General features: G+C 34.8%; 2 protein-coding genes and 1 pseudogene across 2 annotated transcripts; 2 read left to right on the forward strand and 1 right to left on the reverse strand.

Annotated features, from left to right (window-relative positions):
• The first annotated feature begins 6,233 nt into the window (after positions 1–6,233).
• Positions 6,234–9,778, forward strand: LOC114531021. Its single transcript, XM_028552653.1, has 4 exons — positions 6,234–6,534; positions 7,041–7,747; positions 7,870–8,167; positions 8,396–9,778. The coding sequence occupies exons 1-4, from the start codon at positions 6,234–6,236 to the stop codon at positions 8,989–8,991; spliced, it is 1,902 nt and encodes a 633-aa protein (XP_028408454.1). The 3' UTR covers positions 8,992–9,778.
• Positions 9,408–10,714, reverse strand: LOC114531029 (annotated as a pseudogene).
• Positions 10,715–11,745: 1,031 nt separating this feature from the next.
• On the forward strand, positions 11,746–15,309 carry LOC114526186 (coiled-coil domain-containing protein 169-like). The gene is made up of 8 exons (XM_028547707.1): positions 11,746–11,991; positions 12,828–12,910; positions 13,613–13,726; positions 13,883–13,929; positions 14,277–14,375; positions 14,514–14,567; positions 14,657–14,751; positions 14,949–15,309. Exons 1-8 carry the CDS (start codon positions 11,882–11,884, stop codon positions 15,100–15,102), a joined length of 756 nt encoding a protein of 251 aa, XP_028403508.1. The 5' UTR covers positions 11,746–11,881; the 3' UTR covers positions 15,103–15,309.
• Positions 15,310–15,420: the final 111 nt, after the last annotated feature.

A 15,420-nucleotide genomic window follows, 5' to 3' on the forward strand; every position in this document is an offset into this window, starting at 1 on the left:
ATATTCGCTAAGACTATCACTCTTTGGTTTTTTATCATATTTGGTTCGTTTTTTGAACGTTAAAAAAATCTTTTTATTTGTTTGGTTATTGGAACATTAAAAAAGTCCTCAACAAAATCAAAACAGGCATCAACAAACAAGGTTGTAAGTGTAGCTTCGAATCCTGCGTGGGAAAGGTTCGATTTTTCCCATCGAGATTACTATTTGATTTAAAATTCTTTGAAAAGGATTAGGTCAAATAAACAACCATAGCCTTCGACAAATGATGTTGTAGCAATGAAAAAAAAATCAGGCTGAAAAATTTCGGTGTGATTTAGAAGCTTTAAAACAGTTAAAAGATTCCTCGGCCTTTAGGATTGTATATTGATACCAACCTTACAATATATATACGTGTTATTTCGGTGGCCCAGTGGTTAAAGTTACGGGCTACTAGGTTGTAAGCGTAGGTTCGAATCCTGCATGGGAAAGGTTCGATTTTTCCCACCGAAATTACTATTTAATTTAAAATTCGTCGAAAAGGATTTAGTCAAATAAAGAACAATAGCTTTTGGCAAATGATGTGGTGGTCTAGTGGTTAAGGCATTCGTCTCTCAATCCGAGGACAGACGTTTCAACCCCTGGCAATGCAAAAAATTTGCCTGAAAAATTTCGGTGTGATTTGGAAACTTTAAAGCAGTTAAAAAGACTCCTCGGACTTTCGGAAAGACTGTAAATTTAAAGAAGTTTGAAATAAAAAAACTGAAAAAAAATTCTCGCGTTCAAAAGTACTTGAAAATTGAAAAAAAAAGCGCAAGTCAAGAAATTTTAAAAACATATGTCTTCTAAAAAGATTGAAAATTAAAAGTGGGAAAAAGAAATTCAAAATTTCCCGCTTTTAAAAAACTCATGTTTACTTACCTTAAGTTTTTTTTCACGAAAATTTGACAGGGTGATTTTCTCGAGACTGAAAAAATTTAATTTTTTTCACTTTTTTGAAATTCTCTTAGATTTTTTTTTCGACGCGAAAATATTTTGTTTTGGGCTCCCTGTGTCTGTCTTGGGCTACCTGTGTCTGGCCTGACACAGGTAGCCCAAGTCAAAATACTTTCGCGTCGAAAAAAAAATCTAAGAGAATTTCAAAAAAGTGAAAAAAATTGAATTTTTTCAGTCTCGAGAAAATCACCCTGTCAAATTTTCGTGAAAAAAAACTTAAGGTAAGTAAACATGAGTTTTTTAAAAGCGGGAAATTTTTAATTTTTTTTTCCGTCTGACTTTCTCTTCATTCAGTTCAGGCTTTTTAGAAGACACGTGTTTTTAAGACTTTTTTTAATTGTGCTTTTCTTTCAATTTTCAAGTACTTTTGAACGCGAGAATTTGTTATCATTTTTTTTATTTCAAATTTTTTTCAATTTACAGTCTTTCGCAAAGGCCGAGAAGTCTTTTAACTGTTTTAAGGCTTCCAAATCACACCGAAATTTTTCAGGCCAATTTTTTTGCATTGCCAGGAGTTGAAACGTTTGTCCTCGGAGTGAGAAACGAATGGCTTAACCACTAGACCACCGCATCATTTGTCGAAAGCTATTGTTCTTTATTTGACCTAATCCTTTTCGATGAATTTTAAATTAAATAGTAATTTCGGTGGGAAAAATGGAATCTTTCCCATGCAGGATTCGAACCTACCCTGACAGCCTGGTGGGCCGTAGCCTTAACCACTGGGCTACCGCAATAAAGTATATATTAAGGCTGCCATCAACATGTAACTCGACGGCCGAGTGGTTAAGGCAACGGCCTACCAGGTTGTAAGCGTAGGTTCGAGTCCTGCATTGGAAAGGTTCGATTTTTCCCGCCGAAATTACTATTTAATTTAAAATTCATCGAAAAGAATTAGGTCAAATAAAGAACAATAGCTTTCGACAAATGATGTGGTGGTCTAGTGGTTAAGACATTCGTTTCTCACTCCGAAGACAAACGTTTCAACTCCTGGCAATGCAAAAAAATTGGCCTGAAAAATTTCGGTGTGATTTGGAAGCCTTAAAACAGTTAAAAGACTTCTCAACCTTTGCGAAAGACTGTAAATTGAAAAAAATTTGAAATAAAAAAAATGATAACAAATTCTCGCGTTCAAAAGTACTTGAAATTTGAAAGAAAAGCACAATTAAAAAAAGTTTCAGAAAACACGTGTCTTCTAAAAAGCCTGAACTGAATGAAGAAAAAAAAAAAAAAAAAAAAGAAAAAAAATTTAAAAATTTCCCGCTTTTAAAAAACTCATGTTTACTTACCTTAATTTTTTTTCACGAAAATTTGACAGGGTGATTTTCTCGAGACTGAAAAAATTCAATTTTTTTCACTTTTTTGAAATTCTCTTAGATTTTTTTTTCGACGTGAAAGTATTTTGACTTGGGCTACCTGTGTCAGGCCAGACACAGGTAGCCCAAGACAGACACAGTAGCCCAAAACAAAATATTTTCGCGTCGAAAAAAAAATCTAAGAGAATTTCAAAAAAGTGAAAAAAATTAAATTTTTTCAGTCTCGAGAAAATCACCCTGTCAAATTTTCGTGAAAAAAAACTTAAGGTAAGTAAACATGAGTTTTTTAAAAGCGGGAAATTTTAAATTTCTTTTTCCCACTTTTAATTTTCAATCTTTTTAGAAGACATATGTTTTTAAAATTTCTTGACTTGCGCTTTTTTTTCAATTTTCAAGTACTTTTGAACGCGAGAATTTTTTTTAAGTTTTTTTATTTCAAACTTCTTTAAATTTACAGTCTTTCCGAAAGTCCGAGGAGTCTTTTTAACTGCTTTAAAGTTTCCAAATCACACCGAAATTTTTCAGGCAAATTTTTTGCATTGCCAGGAGTTGAAACGTCTGTCCTCGGATTGAGAGACGTACGCCTTAACCACTAAACCACCACATCATTTGCGAAAAGCTATTGTTCTTTATTTGACTAAATCCTTTTCGACGAATTTTAAATTAAATAGTAATTTCGGTGGGAAAAATCGAACCTTTCCCATGCAGGATTCGAACCTACGCTTACAACCTAGTAGCCCGTAACTTTAACCACTGGGCCACCGAAATAACATGTATATATATTGTAAGGTTGGTATCAATATACAATCCTAAAGGCCGAGGAATCTTTTAACTGTTTTAAAGCTTCTAAATCACACCGAAATTTTTCAGCCTGATTTTGTTTTCATTGCCACAACATCATTTGTCGAAGGCTATGGTTGTTTATTTGACCTAATCCTTTTCAAAGAATTTTAAATCAAATAGTAATCTCGATGGGAAAAATCGAACCTTTCCCACGCAGGATTCGAAGCTACACTTACAACCTTGTTTGTTGATGCCTGTTTTGATTTTGTTGAGGACTTTTTTAATGTTCCAATAACCAAACAAATAAAAAGATTTTTTTAACGTTCAAAAAACGAACCAAATATGATAAAAAACCAAAGAGTGATAGTCTTAGCGAATATTTGAAGCCATTTTTTGAAAATTTTCGAAATTTGTCAATTTTGAGGAAAATTGGGGTAGCCTTACCATTTTGCCAAAATTGTGAATTTTAAAAACCAAAGTAATCAAACCAAATATGCTCAAAAACCAAAGAGTAATAGTCTTAGTGAATATTTGTACTTTGAAGCAATTTTCAGCATATTAACACATTTTGGAAAATTCTCAAAATTCGTAATGCAATTCGTAATTCACGTACAATGCAAAAATGATGAATTTTTCAATATTCCAAAAACAAGCCAAATATGCTCAAAAACAAAAGAGTTTAGTCTTAGTGAATATTGAAGCCATTTCAGCATATTAAAACATTTTTGGAAAATTTTCAAAATTCGTAAACTCTGGCCAAAATCGGGGTATCCTTACCATTTTGGCCAAAGTTGACAATTTTTCCAATTTACCAAAAACAAACCAAATATGTTCAAAAACCAAAGAGATTAGTCTTAGTGAATATTTGAAGCCATTTTCAGCATATTAACACATATTTACAAAATTTTCCAAATTCGCCAATTCTTGCTATAATGGTAAAGGTTACCATGAATTTGGAAAATTTTCAAAATTCGTCAATTCTGGCCAAAATTGGGGTAGACTTACCATTTTGGCCAAAATTGACAATTTTTCCAATTTTCCAAAACAAACCAAATATGCTTAAAAGCCAAAGCGATTAGTCTTAGTGAATATTTGAAATCATTTTCAGCATATTAACACATATTTGGAAAATGTTCAAAATTCGTCAATTTTGGTTATAAAGGTAAGGTGAACCTAAGTACCATGAACCAAAAACAAACCAAATATGCTCAAAAACAAAAGAGTTTAGTTTTAGTGAATATTTGAAGCCATTTCCCGCAAATTAACACATTTTTAAAAAAATTTCAAAATTCGTCAATTTGGGCTAAAATGGTAAGGTGAGCCCCACGTACCGTGCCAAAATTGACAATTTTTTCAATGTTCCAATAACAAACCAAATATGCTAAAAAAACAAAAAGTAATAGTCTTCGTGAATGTTTGAAGCTATTTTCCGCAAATTAACACATTTTTGAAAAAATTTTCAAAATTCGTCAATTTTGACTATAATAGTAAGGTTGAACCTTACGCACTATGCTAAAAATGATGAATTTTTCAGTATCCAAAAAACAAACCAAACCTGCTCAAAAACAAAAAAATAGTCTTAGTGATTATTTGAAGCCATTTTCAGCATATTAACACATTTTTGTAATTTTTTAAAATTCGTCAATTTGGCCAAAATCGGGGTAGCCTTACCATTTTGGCCAAAATTGACAATTTTTTCAGTGTTCCAAAAACAAACCAAATATGCTCATAAACGAAAGAGTTTAGTTTTAGCGAATATTTGAAGCCATTTTCAGCATAATAACACATTTTTGGAAAATTGTCAAAATTTGTCAATTTTGGCTATGATTGTAAGAAGAACCTTATGTACAATGCCTAAATCATGAGTTTTTCAATGTTCCAGAAAAAAACAAATATGCTAAAAAATAAAAGAGATAAGTCTTAGTGAATATTTGAAGCCATTTTCAGCATATTAACACATTTTTGGCAAATTTTCAAAATTCGTCAACTTTAGCTAAAATTGTAAGGTTAGCCTCACGTACCATGCCAAAATTGACAATTTTTTCAATGTTCCAATAACAAACCATATATGCTAAAAAACCAAAGATATTAGTCTTAGGGAATATTTGAAGCTATTTTCAGCATATTAATACATTTTTGGAAAATTTTCAAAATTCGTCAATTTTAGCTACAATGGTAAAGGGGCACCCCTTCCCATGCCTAAATGATGATTTTTTCAATGTTCGAAAAAAAACCAAATATGCTCAAAAACCAAAGAGATTGGTCTTAGTGAGTATTTGAAGCCAACAGTGTTGGTCGAAAAAATATCAACGAATCTTAGAATATAAAATAACAAAAAATGTCACTCGTTCTTTCCACTAGTGTGCGAGTAATAATACACCGTGCCTAACATTTTTTTAAGTATCTTTAGTTTTAGGTTCTTTTTTAAGGTGGTCCACTACAAAAAATCATGATTTATTCTCTTTTCAAAATTTCAAGGAATGCAAACTAAACGTACCCCTAAGTGATCCTGAATATTTTTCCCCAAAAATACTACAAAGAATGCGAGAATTAAACGAAAAGTTTTATTATATAAGTTTTTACCCGAGCAACAAAAGGTGTCGATTGGCTTATTCTTTGTTTCATTGTTCTATTGTATTGTTCTCTATAATTTATCAATATATATGCAAAACCTTTTTCGGTTTTTTTCTTAGAAAACTAAAATTCTCATTCCCCTTACTTTCGTGCACGATAACTCAAAAAGTAATAAAGCTAACTTGATAAAATTTTAATGGTTGACTTTAAAGACAATTGGCTCGGAGGGGAACTAAAAGTTTTGTATTCCGTTCGGCCTGCAAAACATTTAATACTGGACAAGTTTTATTTATTCTAGTTCAGCTCCGAGGCAAAGATATTTAGAACTAACATCTCGGGTGATACTAAACGAAAATGCTCGTGTTATACATCAAAATTTAAGTTAGGTCTTTTGGAATTCAGCAATATTTATGCGAGGACTAAGGTGTTTATAATTTATCATTTTTACTCTATAATAACTTAAAACGTCTGAACTTGCGCTGGTAGCCTGGTATTTCAAGGTAGTTTGACTTGCAAATTAGATCCTACAAAAAAATACACGATAATCTCTTAGTAATCCGCAGCTCTTACTAATCACAATTGACGCACAAAATGGGTTCACACATTTGGCAATCGGAACAGAACAACACTTTCCTTGATTTACTCACAATAATTGGAAATGAAATACCCGGAGAGGCCTTGTGCAGATTAAAAGTATTGCTTCGCGGCCATGTTGATAAAGATGCACTTAAATCTATTGAAACTGGTTCGCAATTGTTACTGATTCTTCACAAAAGAGGATTAGTAGCTAATAAACGACTTAGCTTCCTAAGGAAATTTCTTAAAGAGGCAAAGTGTTTAACGTCGTTAGGGTATTTAGACAGTTATGACGACAGGTATAAAACGTGGGATGGTAAGTGTGTGACGAATGTCAATAAATAGGGAAGAGTACTTATTTCTTTTTTATTTCAGGTGGTCTGATCTTGCTACATTCCTTTGTTACTAAACACAGCATATTGATAAAATCACGCCGTTTATTTATATTGTGGGCCCAACCACCGCCACTGACCAAGGCAAGCTATCGCCTAAATGGTTACAAATATTTCGCGGCCACGGTCTTTTCATGCACACCCAACACGGCAGTTTAATTTCGTAATCTTCGGACCATCCCAGTAGTGCATGTTGCGGCGTTCAGATTTGAGCCAGGGGTTGGCAAAGGATAATTGGAGAGCAGCCTGTGAAATTGACTTCCTGTCGACCATTATTCAATAGATTAATCTTTTTTATTTCATTTCATTAAGAAAACTGCAGGTTTTGGAATGAAAAAAAAAACAGCAGTCACGAGAGTGACAAGAACGCGCCATTTTGTCTGTAAATGAACAGGACACATCAAGGAAATATTTTTTTATTTTGGTTTAGACGAGGGACGTCTCCAAGCTGCTATCTGTGATGAAAACAGAAATAGACGATTAGATACTTTAACTAAACGAATTGAAGACGAAATACACGTTTCCAAGAATACTCATGAACATCTCAAACAGGAAATCGACAATTTGGAAGACGAAATTCGAAAAAAGAAGCAATCTATCATTGAATATGAAGATTCTGTGCATAACTTGAAGTTGAGTATCAAATCAGAACAGTCTCTCTTGCAATCTGTGCGAAAGAGGTTGGAGGATTTGAAATATGTAATAAGAAAGCTTTACCGCGAAGAAGAAAGTTTAAGTGAGAAACTTACAAACAGCCTGAAACCAAAGCGTGTTATTCGTGATGATCTGGCAGCCAAACGTGTGGAAATCAAAGGAAAAGAGTTGCTGGAATGTGAACTATTTCACAAATATGAACGCGTCACAGAACAGATTCGTCTCCTGAATACAAATTTCCGACATCACACTTCTGAAATCATTCACTTTGAGGAGAAAATACAAGAAGATACGTCGAAACTGAAAAATCTGAAAAAAAATCTGTATAAGAATGTAACATCAACGGACGAACTAAAGCAAACATTGGCAGAGCTGCAACAAAATTCAGATAATGATACGTCAACTGTACGCTCATATCGCCAAATGAAAGGACTAACGCTTAATACAATCGCTGGAGCTTCTGTTGAAACATCTGTCACGAAGGTAAAATATTAAAAATAGTTCATTGTTTTATATATACTATATATACTATATATAAAACTTAGTATATACTTGAAATGTCTTGAACATGCCTCTTTCTGAAATTTCTCATTTTCCTGGTTTAGATGATTGATCATAACAGCTTGGTGGAACCGACAGAACCACGATCAATCGGTCGTTACGGAACACTTGAAAATCCACCACAATTCAAATATCCTCGTGGTGTAGCAATCGATATTAACAATGAACTTTATGTAGCTGACTCTAAGAACTCGCGTGTTCACGTTATTTCCCTGAATGGCAAACCTGTTCGAAAACCAATTTATCTTGGAAAAAACTTTCACCCAACCTCACTGGCAGTCAGCTTGGACCGACACGTTTTCATCAGTGATTCCCACGTTGTTCGTGTTTATTCCTCTAACGGTAAGTTATCTTGCGCGCATGTTATGAGAATACCTTCAGTTTTGAAAAGAATCCTCCCATGCATGCATGCACGCAGTTGCATTTGCATTTTCTGTCGATCACGACGAAAAAGCCCAATAGCCGCATTCAATTTTCCAAATTTACTTTTATACTACATCGTTCCGCTACACGCATGCTCAGGAATCGACGTAATGACGCGTTTTGGTTTTTACTGAACATTATTTGCAGGAGAATTGCTACGATATATTTTGCCAATTTACGCAAAATCCGACGTCCACCCTCAGATAACTGGATTAGCAACAATGAACGACGGTTCATTACTTCTTGTTGATAAAGCAAACAAACAAATCCAGAAGTTTCGTCAGGACGGAATATTTCAGCGCTTTATTGGGGGTAAACAAGTGTTTCAGTCACCGTTAGGAGTTTCTGTTACAAGCAACGGCGATATTGTGGTGATCGATGCATGTCAGATTAAGATCTTGGATGGCCGAGCTGAGTCAGTGAAGAATATCATTGGAACAAAAGGAATCGGAAGAGAAAAATTCCTAAACCCAAGTGGTCTTACAGTTGACAAAGAAGACAATATAATCGTGGCCGATTCGGGAAGTCATCAAATCCATGTTTTTAATCTTAAAGACGAAGAAGATAGTTTGCTTGGTGGTCTCGGAACAGACGCAGGCTACTTTGACACTCCCTGTGGTGTGGCTGTGAGCAGCGATGGGAGCAAGATTGTTGTAGTTGAAGAAAAGAATCATCGCTTACAGATTTTTACTCGCCTTTTACCGGCGGAGTTTGATTACGAAAGATACTTAATGCAGAAATAGTGAACGAATGATTGGCTAAAGTTATAGCGGGGAATCGTGCGCAGTACAAACTTAAAGTATAGTCATGGAATGCTAGGTAGTTATCTGGGTTCAGTGTGCCCCTGCATGCGATTGCCACAAACCGTTCCAAGCTCGAATCAGCCGAAATCTTTATTGCTGCATGCAAGGCATGCAATAAACTTAGGATGACGACTCGATCGTGTGTTTGCGCCAAGACATACCATATCCAAGTTGTCAGGCAAACCAATACCCTACCCTTCATACAAAAAGGAAATTTTCATGACGTTGGAAAGATTAAAATTTAGGAAAGTTTTTCTAAAGTGTTGATTTGTTTAAAGTGAATACAAAATACGGCTGCATTTATCCCAGTATTTTATATCATTATTATACAGCATAGTGAAATTTCTTTACTACTTTCAGGTGCCACTATCGGAGGCTGTTTTTTCTTCCTTTGAAGAATTCCTTTCTGCTTCAGGCTTAAACCCCAGTTCTTCTCGCGCAACCTTATCGCCAGTTTGGGAAGAATGGCCTTCTTCGGCGGCTAGGAACGGATGAGCCTTGATTCCTTTTATTGTAATCCTGTCTGCTATATTCCAATTCAACATTTTATAGATTAAACTCTTCGCACAATCGGATAGTTTAACTTTGCTGGAAAACTCAACTCTTCGATGTACTTGTTGAAGGAGTAACTTTAGATTAGAATCATCAAAAGGCAATCGGCTGCAGAGCATGGTATAAAGTATTACACCCAAGCTCCACACATCTGCCATCGTGGGGTCATAAGCAATGCCTGAAAATATGAATAAAATTATAAGAATGAGTAAAAGCCTTATTTCTACATTTTTCATTTTGAAGCATTTCGAAGCTTGCAGATCTAGACTATAAAAACTTTACATAATAGCTATAGTTAAATAGGACGAACACGGGTCAATTTTGTCTTCTTATAAATCCTTATTTTGTCAGATTAATGTTTTCAAACGCTTATACTATTATACTAGTTTCGAACTTAGAAAACACTTATTATATAAATGACGATAAAGTACTATAAGGAATGTAGTAAGATCGTACCTTTTAAAATCTCTGGAGGAGCATAGGCATAAGATCCACAAAACGTATGACTCAACTTCTTCTTGCCAGTCACGGTCGTCATTCCATCTCGAGCAAAGCCAAAGTCAGAAATAATAATAGAGTTCGTAGCATCAAGTAGTAAATTCTCGCATTTTAAGTCACGATGAACAATATCGTAGGAATGGCAATAGTTTATACCCTCTATAATCTGTGCAAACATGCGTTTAACCTCTGGCTCTGGTAACGCCCCTTTATTTCGAATGTGCTCAAGGAGATCTCCATTCTCCGCAATATTTGTAATGATGTAAATCCTGGTATTCGTCTCAATCACTTCAATCAAGCTGATTACATTTGTGTGTCGAATTTTCTTCAAAACCCGGATTTCACGGGGAAGAAATTTACTGAGAAAATCTTCTGGCGCCTTCTTTTTGGTGATAATCTTAATTGCGACTGCTTTGGATTTTTTCTTCGAGTGAGCCCTTCGAACTACAGCATAAGAGCCTTGTCCTATTACTTTTCCTACATCATAGCCATACTGTCCGAGTATATTTGATATTTGACTTTGATTTGTTTCTGGTATTTTCAGTCCTTTTCCGTCACTGTTTCGTTTACTTGCTGTCTGACTTGCACTTCCGGGTCGGTTGTCTTCGCTCATCACACTTAGTCAAATCAACACTTTTTTATCCGAAAATTCATTCGTTGCTGATTAGGCAGACTAAATGTAGTCAGACCAAACAGCTTTATTTTTGGTTAATTTTCTGGCATGTTGTCTTAGCAAATTAAGCACTAATTATCCCAATTATCTTGAAAGAAGTACGTTCGAAGTGACGATTGTTACGTCATGTAATTATTTAATTTTTTAGATACAATGTAAGTACCATGTCGTGTGTCTAACAAGTAGAAATTCTAGAAGTATAATGAAATATTCCCAATGTTTTTCTCTATTTTGAATGGTGATCAAATGTACCAAGTAAGTATGTTTTGATATAACAGCCGTCCTAGACACTTCACAAAAAACGTGAATCACTCGATTCCTACAGAGGACATATCACTTTTTTATACTTTGCAAAACCCGTTTACCATTGACAGATAGTAGTTCTACCCTAAAAAAATTATAAATGGCTTTATCACTTGAATAATTTTACAAATTCTGTCTCAAGGTACTTTTGTTCAGTATCACTTTCAGGGCGTTTATTAATACCAGTAACGGTTCACGGTTGGGTTAGTGGTTACTAAAGCTGGCATTTCGGAAATTCGGCAGCCAGCCAGAGTGTGACAGACTGGTTAATCGGTTTATTTAATTCCTATGTCTATGTCTATGCGAAATTTTTCGCTCGATTTTCTTCTGAAACATAATGGGCTTCAGTCATCCTACGCCAATTATTATAAGAAGAAAATCGAGCCAAAATTTTTGCTCGATTGAAAAATCATGCCTCCTGTAAAACCACCTTCAGTTCTGTGTGACAGGTAATTCAGTTCAGTAGTTCTAAAAATCTTTGGATTGTGTTATTCATTATTTAGCGCTGATTTTGTGGGTGGAAAAATTAGACCATACAGGCATCACATTAATCAAACTTATACCAAGTTTAGTAAATTATACCATTGCTAAAAATCAATTATTAAAGAAATATTACAGATGCCTCCGCAATATTGTTCCCATAGTAACGTGTGATAAGGAATGCATCATGCACGGCAACAAACAGATGTCACAGCAACAGTGTCAAAACCAGCTTGGAATAATTCCTTCAAAAACGATCCTAAAACAAAAGCAAAGAAATGGCCGACTAAATCTAAAAAACGTGGCATCTTAAAGAAGCGGAATATGGCTACAGCTTTAAGAAAGCTTACTGTTCAAGACGATAATCCGCAAGTTGAAATGGACAATGAAATCATGAGATTACGCGAAGAAATTGAACAGGAAAAGCAGATGAAGTAAGAGATCATGAAGTTATTAAATGAACAGTCAAGTTTATGAATCACAGGCACTTGATTTTTTGTCAGTTATGTAACCTTTGTTGCGATATAGACTGTGATTGTAGAACAGGATATTATTTTATTATTTTATATGACAGACAGAAATAAGTCATTATTTGTTTTAGCATTCATTGTACAGTACATCGCGGTGTGAGACTAAGCCATTTAAGGCCTGCAGGATTTAGAGGAGACTGCTGCTGTTAATCTTATATTCAATTTTAAACATTTTGTTTGCTTGTATGGCGGCATTGCCAAAAAAACTAAGCAATTAAGGTATATGTGTCTTGTACCTCAACCAAAAAACCATTTTGGGCGTCTACATATCAGGCGAAGCTGTAAATGCAGAAGAAATCCAAACAACTGCATCATGTGATTCCTTGGTAATTTTATAATAATGTATCGCAGAATTCTTAATTTTTCTTGTTTGAAATTCCCTCGAACCTTCCCAAACTATATTATTTTACAATGTTTCAATGTTTGAATTCTATGATGACTAGATGTAAAGCTGGTTTCCCCAGGGGAAATTATTAAACCTGTTCAGTCTGGTTCCAAGAATAATTTATGAAGACCATCTTAGTAGATCAAGGCTGTGTAGAATGGTTTCAGAAGAGCATATTTCCATAAAAAAGTGCATATCATTCCACTAATAGTCGATCTGCATCCCTCAAAACACACATAATCAGTTCTGCAGATGTTAAAGGCAGCTTTCATTTAACAACCAAAAAATGTACAGTCTACAAACAGGTTGAACCATGCTGGACAAATCCATTCTATAATCAAATTTTTATTTTCAGACAAATGTTGGATCAATCAAAATATGAGCTTGAACAAACTGTTGATAGGTTGTCCGAAAAACAGGATTCAATTGACGATGAAGGTATATAACTTGTTTCCTCTCTCATAATCAAAAATCAAGGCCATAATTTTACTTTGCACACAAAATTTGAAAGCTGTGGTACTACATGTGTAGCATGATAGCAATACTCAATAATTTTGTCATGTCCATTTTAAAATTAATCTTGATTCCTGTACTTCTTCACCTGAACCTTGATTCTTGAAGACAAATTATTTTTTTCTCACACTAAGTACCTACTACTCATATTAATGATGCATTATTAAATATTCTACCCTTCAATTTTCCAAAAAAATTGCTTTCCTAACAGATACATCCCTGGGCCCAGACCCAGGTTTTATCCAAGTTTAGCAAAAGGACTTTTGACAACATTGTGATGTAAAGCTTTTCTGGAATATATATATAAACATAGAAGAAAACCTTTCTTCTTGCTCTATTTCAAGAAGTTTGAGTACTACTGCAAGTATTTCTGCAGCTGGTTTTAGGCAGAAATGTTTTGCAGTCAAAAGTATGGCGTTCACAAACTACCCTCCCTTTGACTAATCCTGAGTGCGTAACTTCCAATGTTAGCTTGAGCTGAGGATGCTGAAAAACCTTTACTAACACACGTCTACCCAATATACACCATACTCCAATATACATATTTATACTTTTCCAGGCTTCTGAGCGTCCACTTGCTATACACTTCGACTGCAGCATTTCGAACCAAGTTGAATTTCGTTTTAGATAACGAGTGGAAAACACGCTATCAGACGCAGTATCAGATAAACGAACAATTAGAGAAACAGAAAATTATGCTTCAAGATAAGCTTCAAAGTTTCCGTGAATCATCCAAAAATGGTAAGCTCCTTAGCTCCGATAGCTCTCGATGTTAAGCTTATGAAAAACATGTCTGATGCTTCCTCAAGCGTTACACGGCCATACGTTATGTATATTATACTTATAGTAAGCATATATATATATATAATATACACGTTATTTTAATATTGTATTTAGGCAATCGTCACATTCAGAAGAGGACAAATAAAGAGGAGCTCTCGGACGTAAGTAGCCCGTGTTCCGTGACCCTGATCTGCGACTGTGGGGCTTATGAAAGCGTACCCATGGCCATGCAATAATAGTAAGTTTAAAATGCACCAAATCTATGACGCGGCTAAGGCGTCAGCCTAGTGGGTTCCTAACACTAACAGCTTCAATTATTCATATACCGTAACTTTGTCAAAGCATTTAGTTTTTAATAGTAAAATAATGCTATCAAACGCCGAACCGAATTGAGCACATGTCCAGCGAGACTCGTGTGCCGATCGATTTAATGCCTCAGCATTGTCAGTTCTCATTGTCAGTCACATCTCAAGAAAATAGCTACTTTTATTTCTTACGATTTTTGTAGGTCGATATTAAAAAACTGATGAAGCAATTAGATAGGGAAAAAATAGATCTAGAAGGACAATTAAAAGATTTAGAATGGAGGTTGAATAACGAATCACGGGTAAGATGTTGTTTCCTATTTCGACAATATCAGCCAATTCAACCGATGTTACTTCAAGCTAAAATACAGAATGCCTAGATATCGAACTACTTAGCCATATTGCAAAAAAACTCAAATGGGTCAATTTTCTTCCTGTAGTCATTTCATAAACTGGAGGAAGATAGGAAAATGTATGCAACTGAATTACAAGAGGTATATGAATTAAAATCCATTCTATATTATTACACACATATTGCATGTTAAATCTCTGCATAGGAGAGTAATTGATGTTATGATTGCAGACAAGGGCTGTGATTGGTGAGACGAAAGCCAAACATCGACATGTCCTGAACGATATGCAAAGAGAGAATGAAACGAATCATTGGCCTGAAAAAAGGTTTGAACATATAAAGCAAAGTTTCATAACAATCCTAGGCCACATCAAGACTGCATGGTTTGTTATCTGTGTTTTTGCATGGCTGCTGTGTTTACATGCGACATGTATGCGTAGATCTCTAATGCATGCGTATACCCTCTTGGACAAAATCTTACTGCATGATAATACTGATAATCCTTGCTATGGGGACTTTTCAGGTTGTCTGGTAAGTTTGGACTTCCAGATAATCAAAGGATCATAGACCCATCGAAAGGTCCAGTCAAGAAAACGGCGGTTGTGAGAAGGTTACCAAAACTGAAGAACAATAATACTTCGGTTAGAAACAATAAGTCTTCGAATGGCAGTAGGTAACGCCTTTCTCCTGAGGTGACCTGCCTTGGGAGTTAAACTATAGTTACATGTATATATTTAAGTGAACAACAGTGTAATAGCTATATATACTTGACAAAACACGCAATCATACGATCTTCTTGTTCCAAGGCATTAAATGCAACATTTATAGAGGTGTACGGTTTTAAGGCAAAAAATATTATAGGAGGTATATATATGCATATAAGATAAAACATATTTTTTATAAACATTGTATATTATTTATGTATTAAACGATAAAAGCGATAATTTTGCCACCTTTTTGCAATTTATGTCCAGCAAAACAACCATTTTAGCATT

This window comes from Dendronephthya gigantea, unplaced genomic scaffold, assembly GCF_004324835.1.
Source record: "Dendronephthya gigantea isolate DGI-Jeju-01 unplaced genomic scaffold, DenGig_1.0 000001F, whole genome shotgun sequence".
Lineage (NCBI taxonomy): Eukaryota > Metazoa > Cnidaria > Anthozoa > Malacalcyonacea > Nephtheidae > Dendronephthya > Dendronephthya gigantea.

What these genes read in the sequence shown, in the direction of transcription:
- LOC114531021 (XM_028552653.1), top strand. Translation starts at nt 6,234, where the DNA reads ATGGGTTCACACATTTGGCAATCGGAACAGAACAACACTTTCCTTGAT. An exon ending in CAGGTATAAAACGTGGGATG is followed by an intron (nt 6,535 to 7,040) that starts GTAAGTGTGTGA and finishes ATTTTGGTTTAG; the next exon opens with ACGAGGGACGTCTCCAAGCT. An exon ending in TCGTGTTTATTCCTCTAACG is followed by an intron (nt 8,168 to 8,395) that starts GTAAGTTATCTT and finishes CATTATTTGCAG; the next exon opens with GAGAATTGCTACGATATATT.
- LOC114526186 (XM_028547707.1), top strand. Translation starts at nt 11,882, where the DNA reads ATGGCTACAGCTTTAAGAAAGCTTACTGTTCAAGACGATAATCCGCAA. An exon ending in CCGTGAATCATCCAAAAATG is followed by an intron (nt 13,727 to 13,882) that starts GTAAGCTCCTTA and finishes TATTGTATTTAG; the next exon opens with GCAATCGTCACATTCAGAAG. An exon ending in ATGCAACTGAATTACAAGAG is followed by an intron (nt 14,568 to 14,656) that starts GTATATGAATTA and finishes TTATGATTGCAG; the next exon opens with ACAAGGGCTGTGATTGGTGA.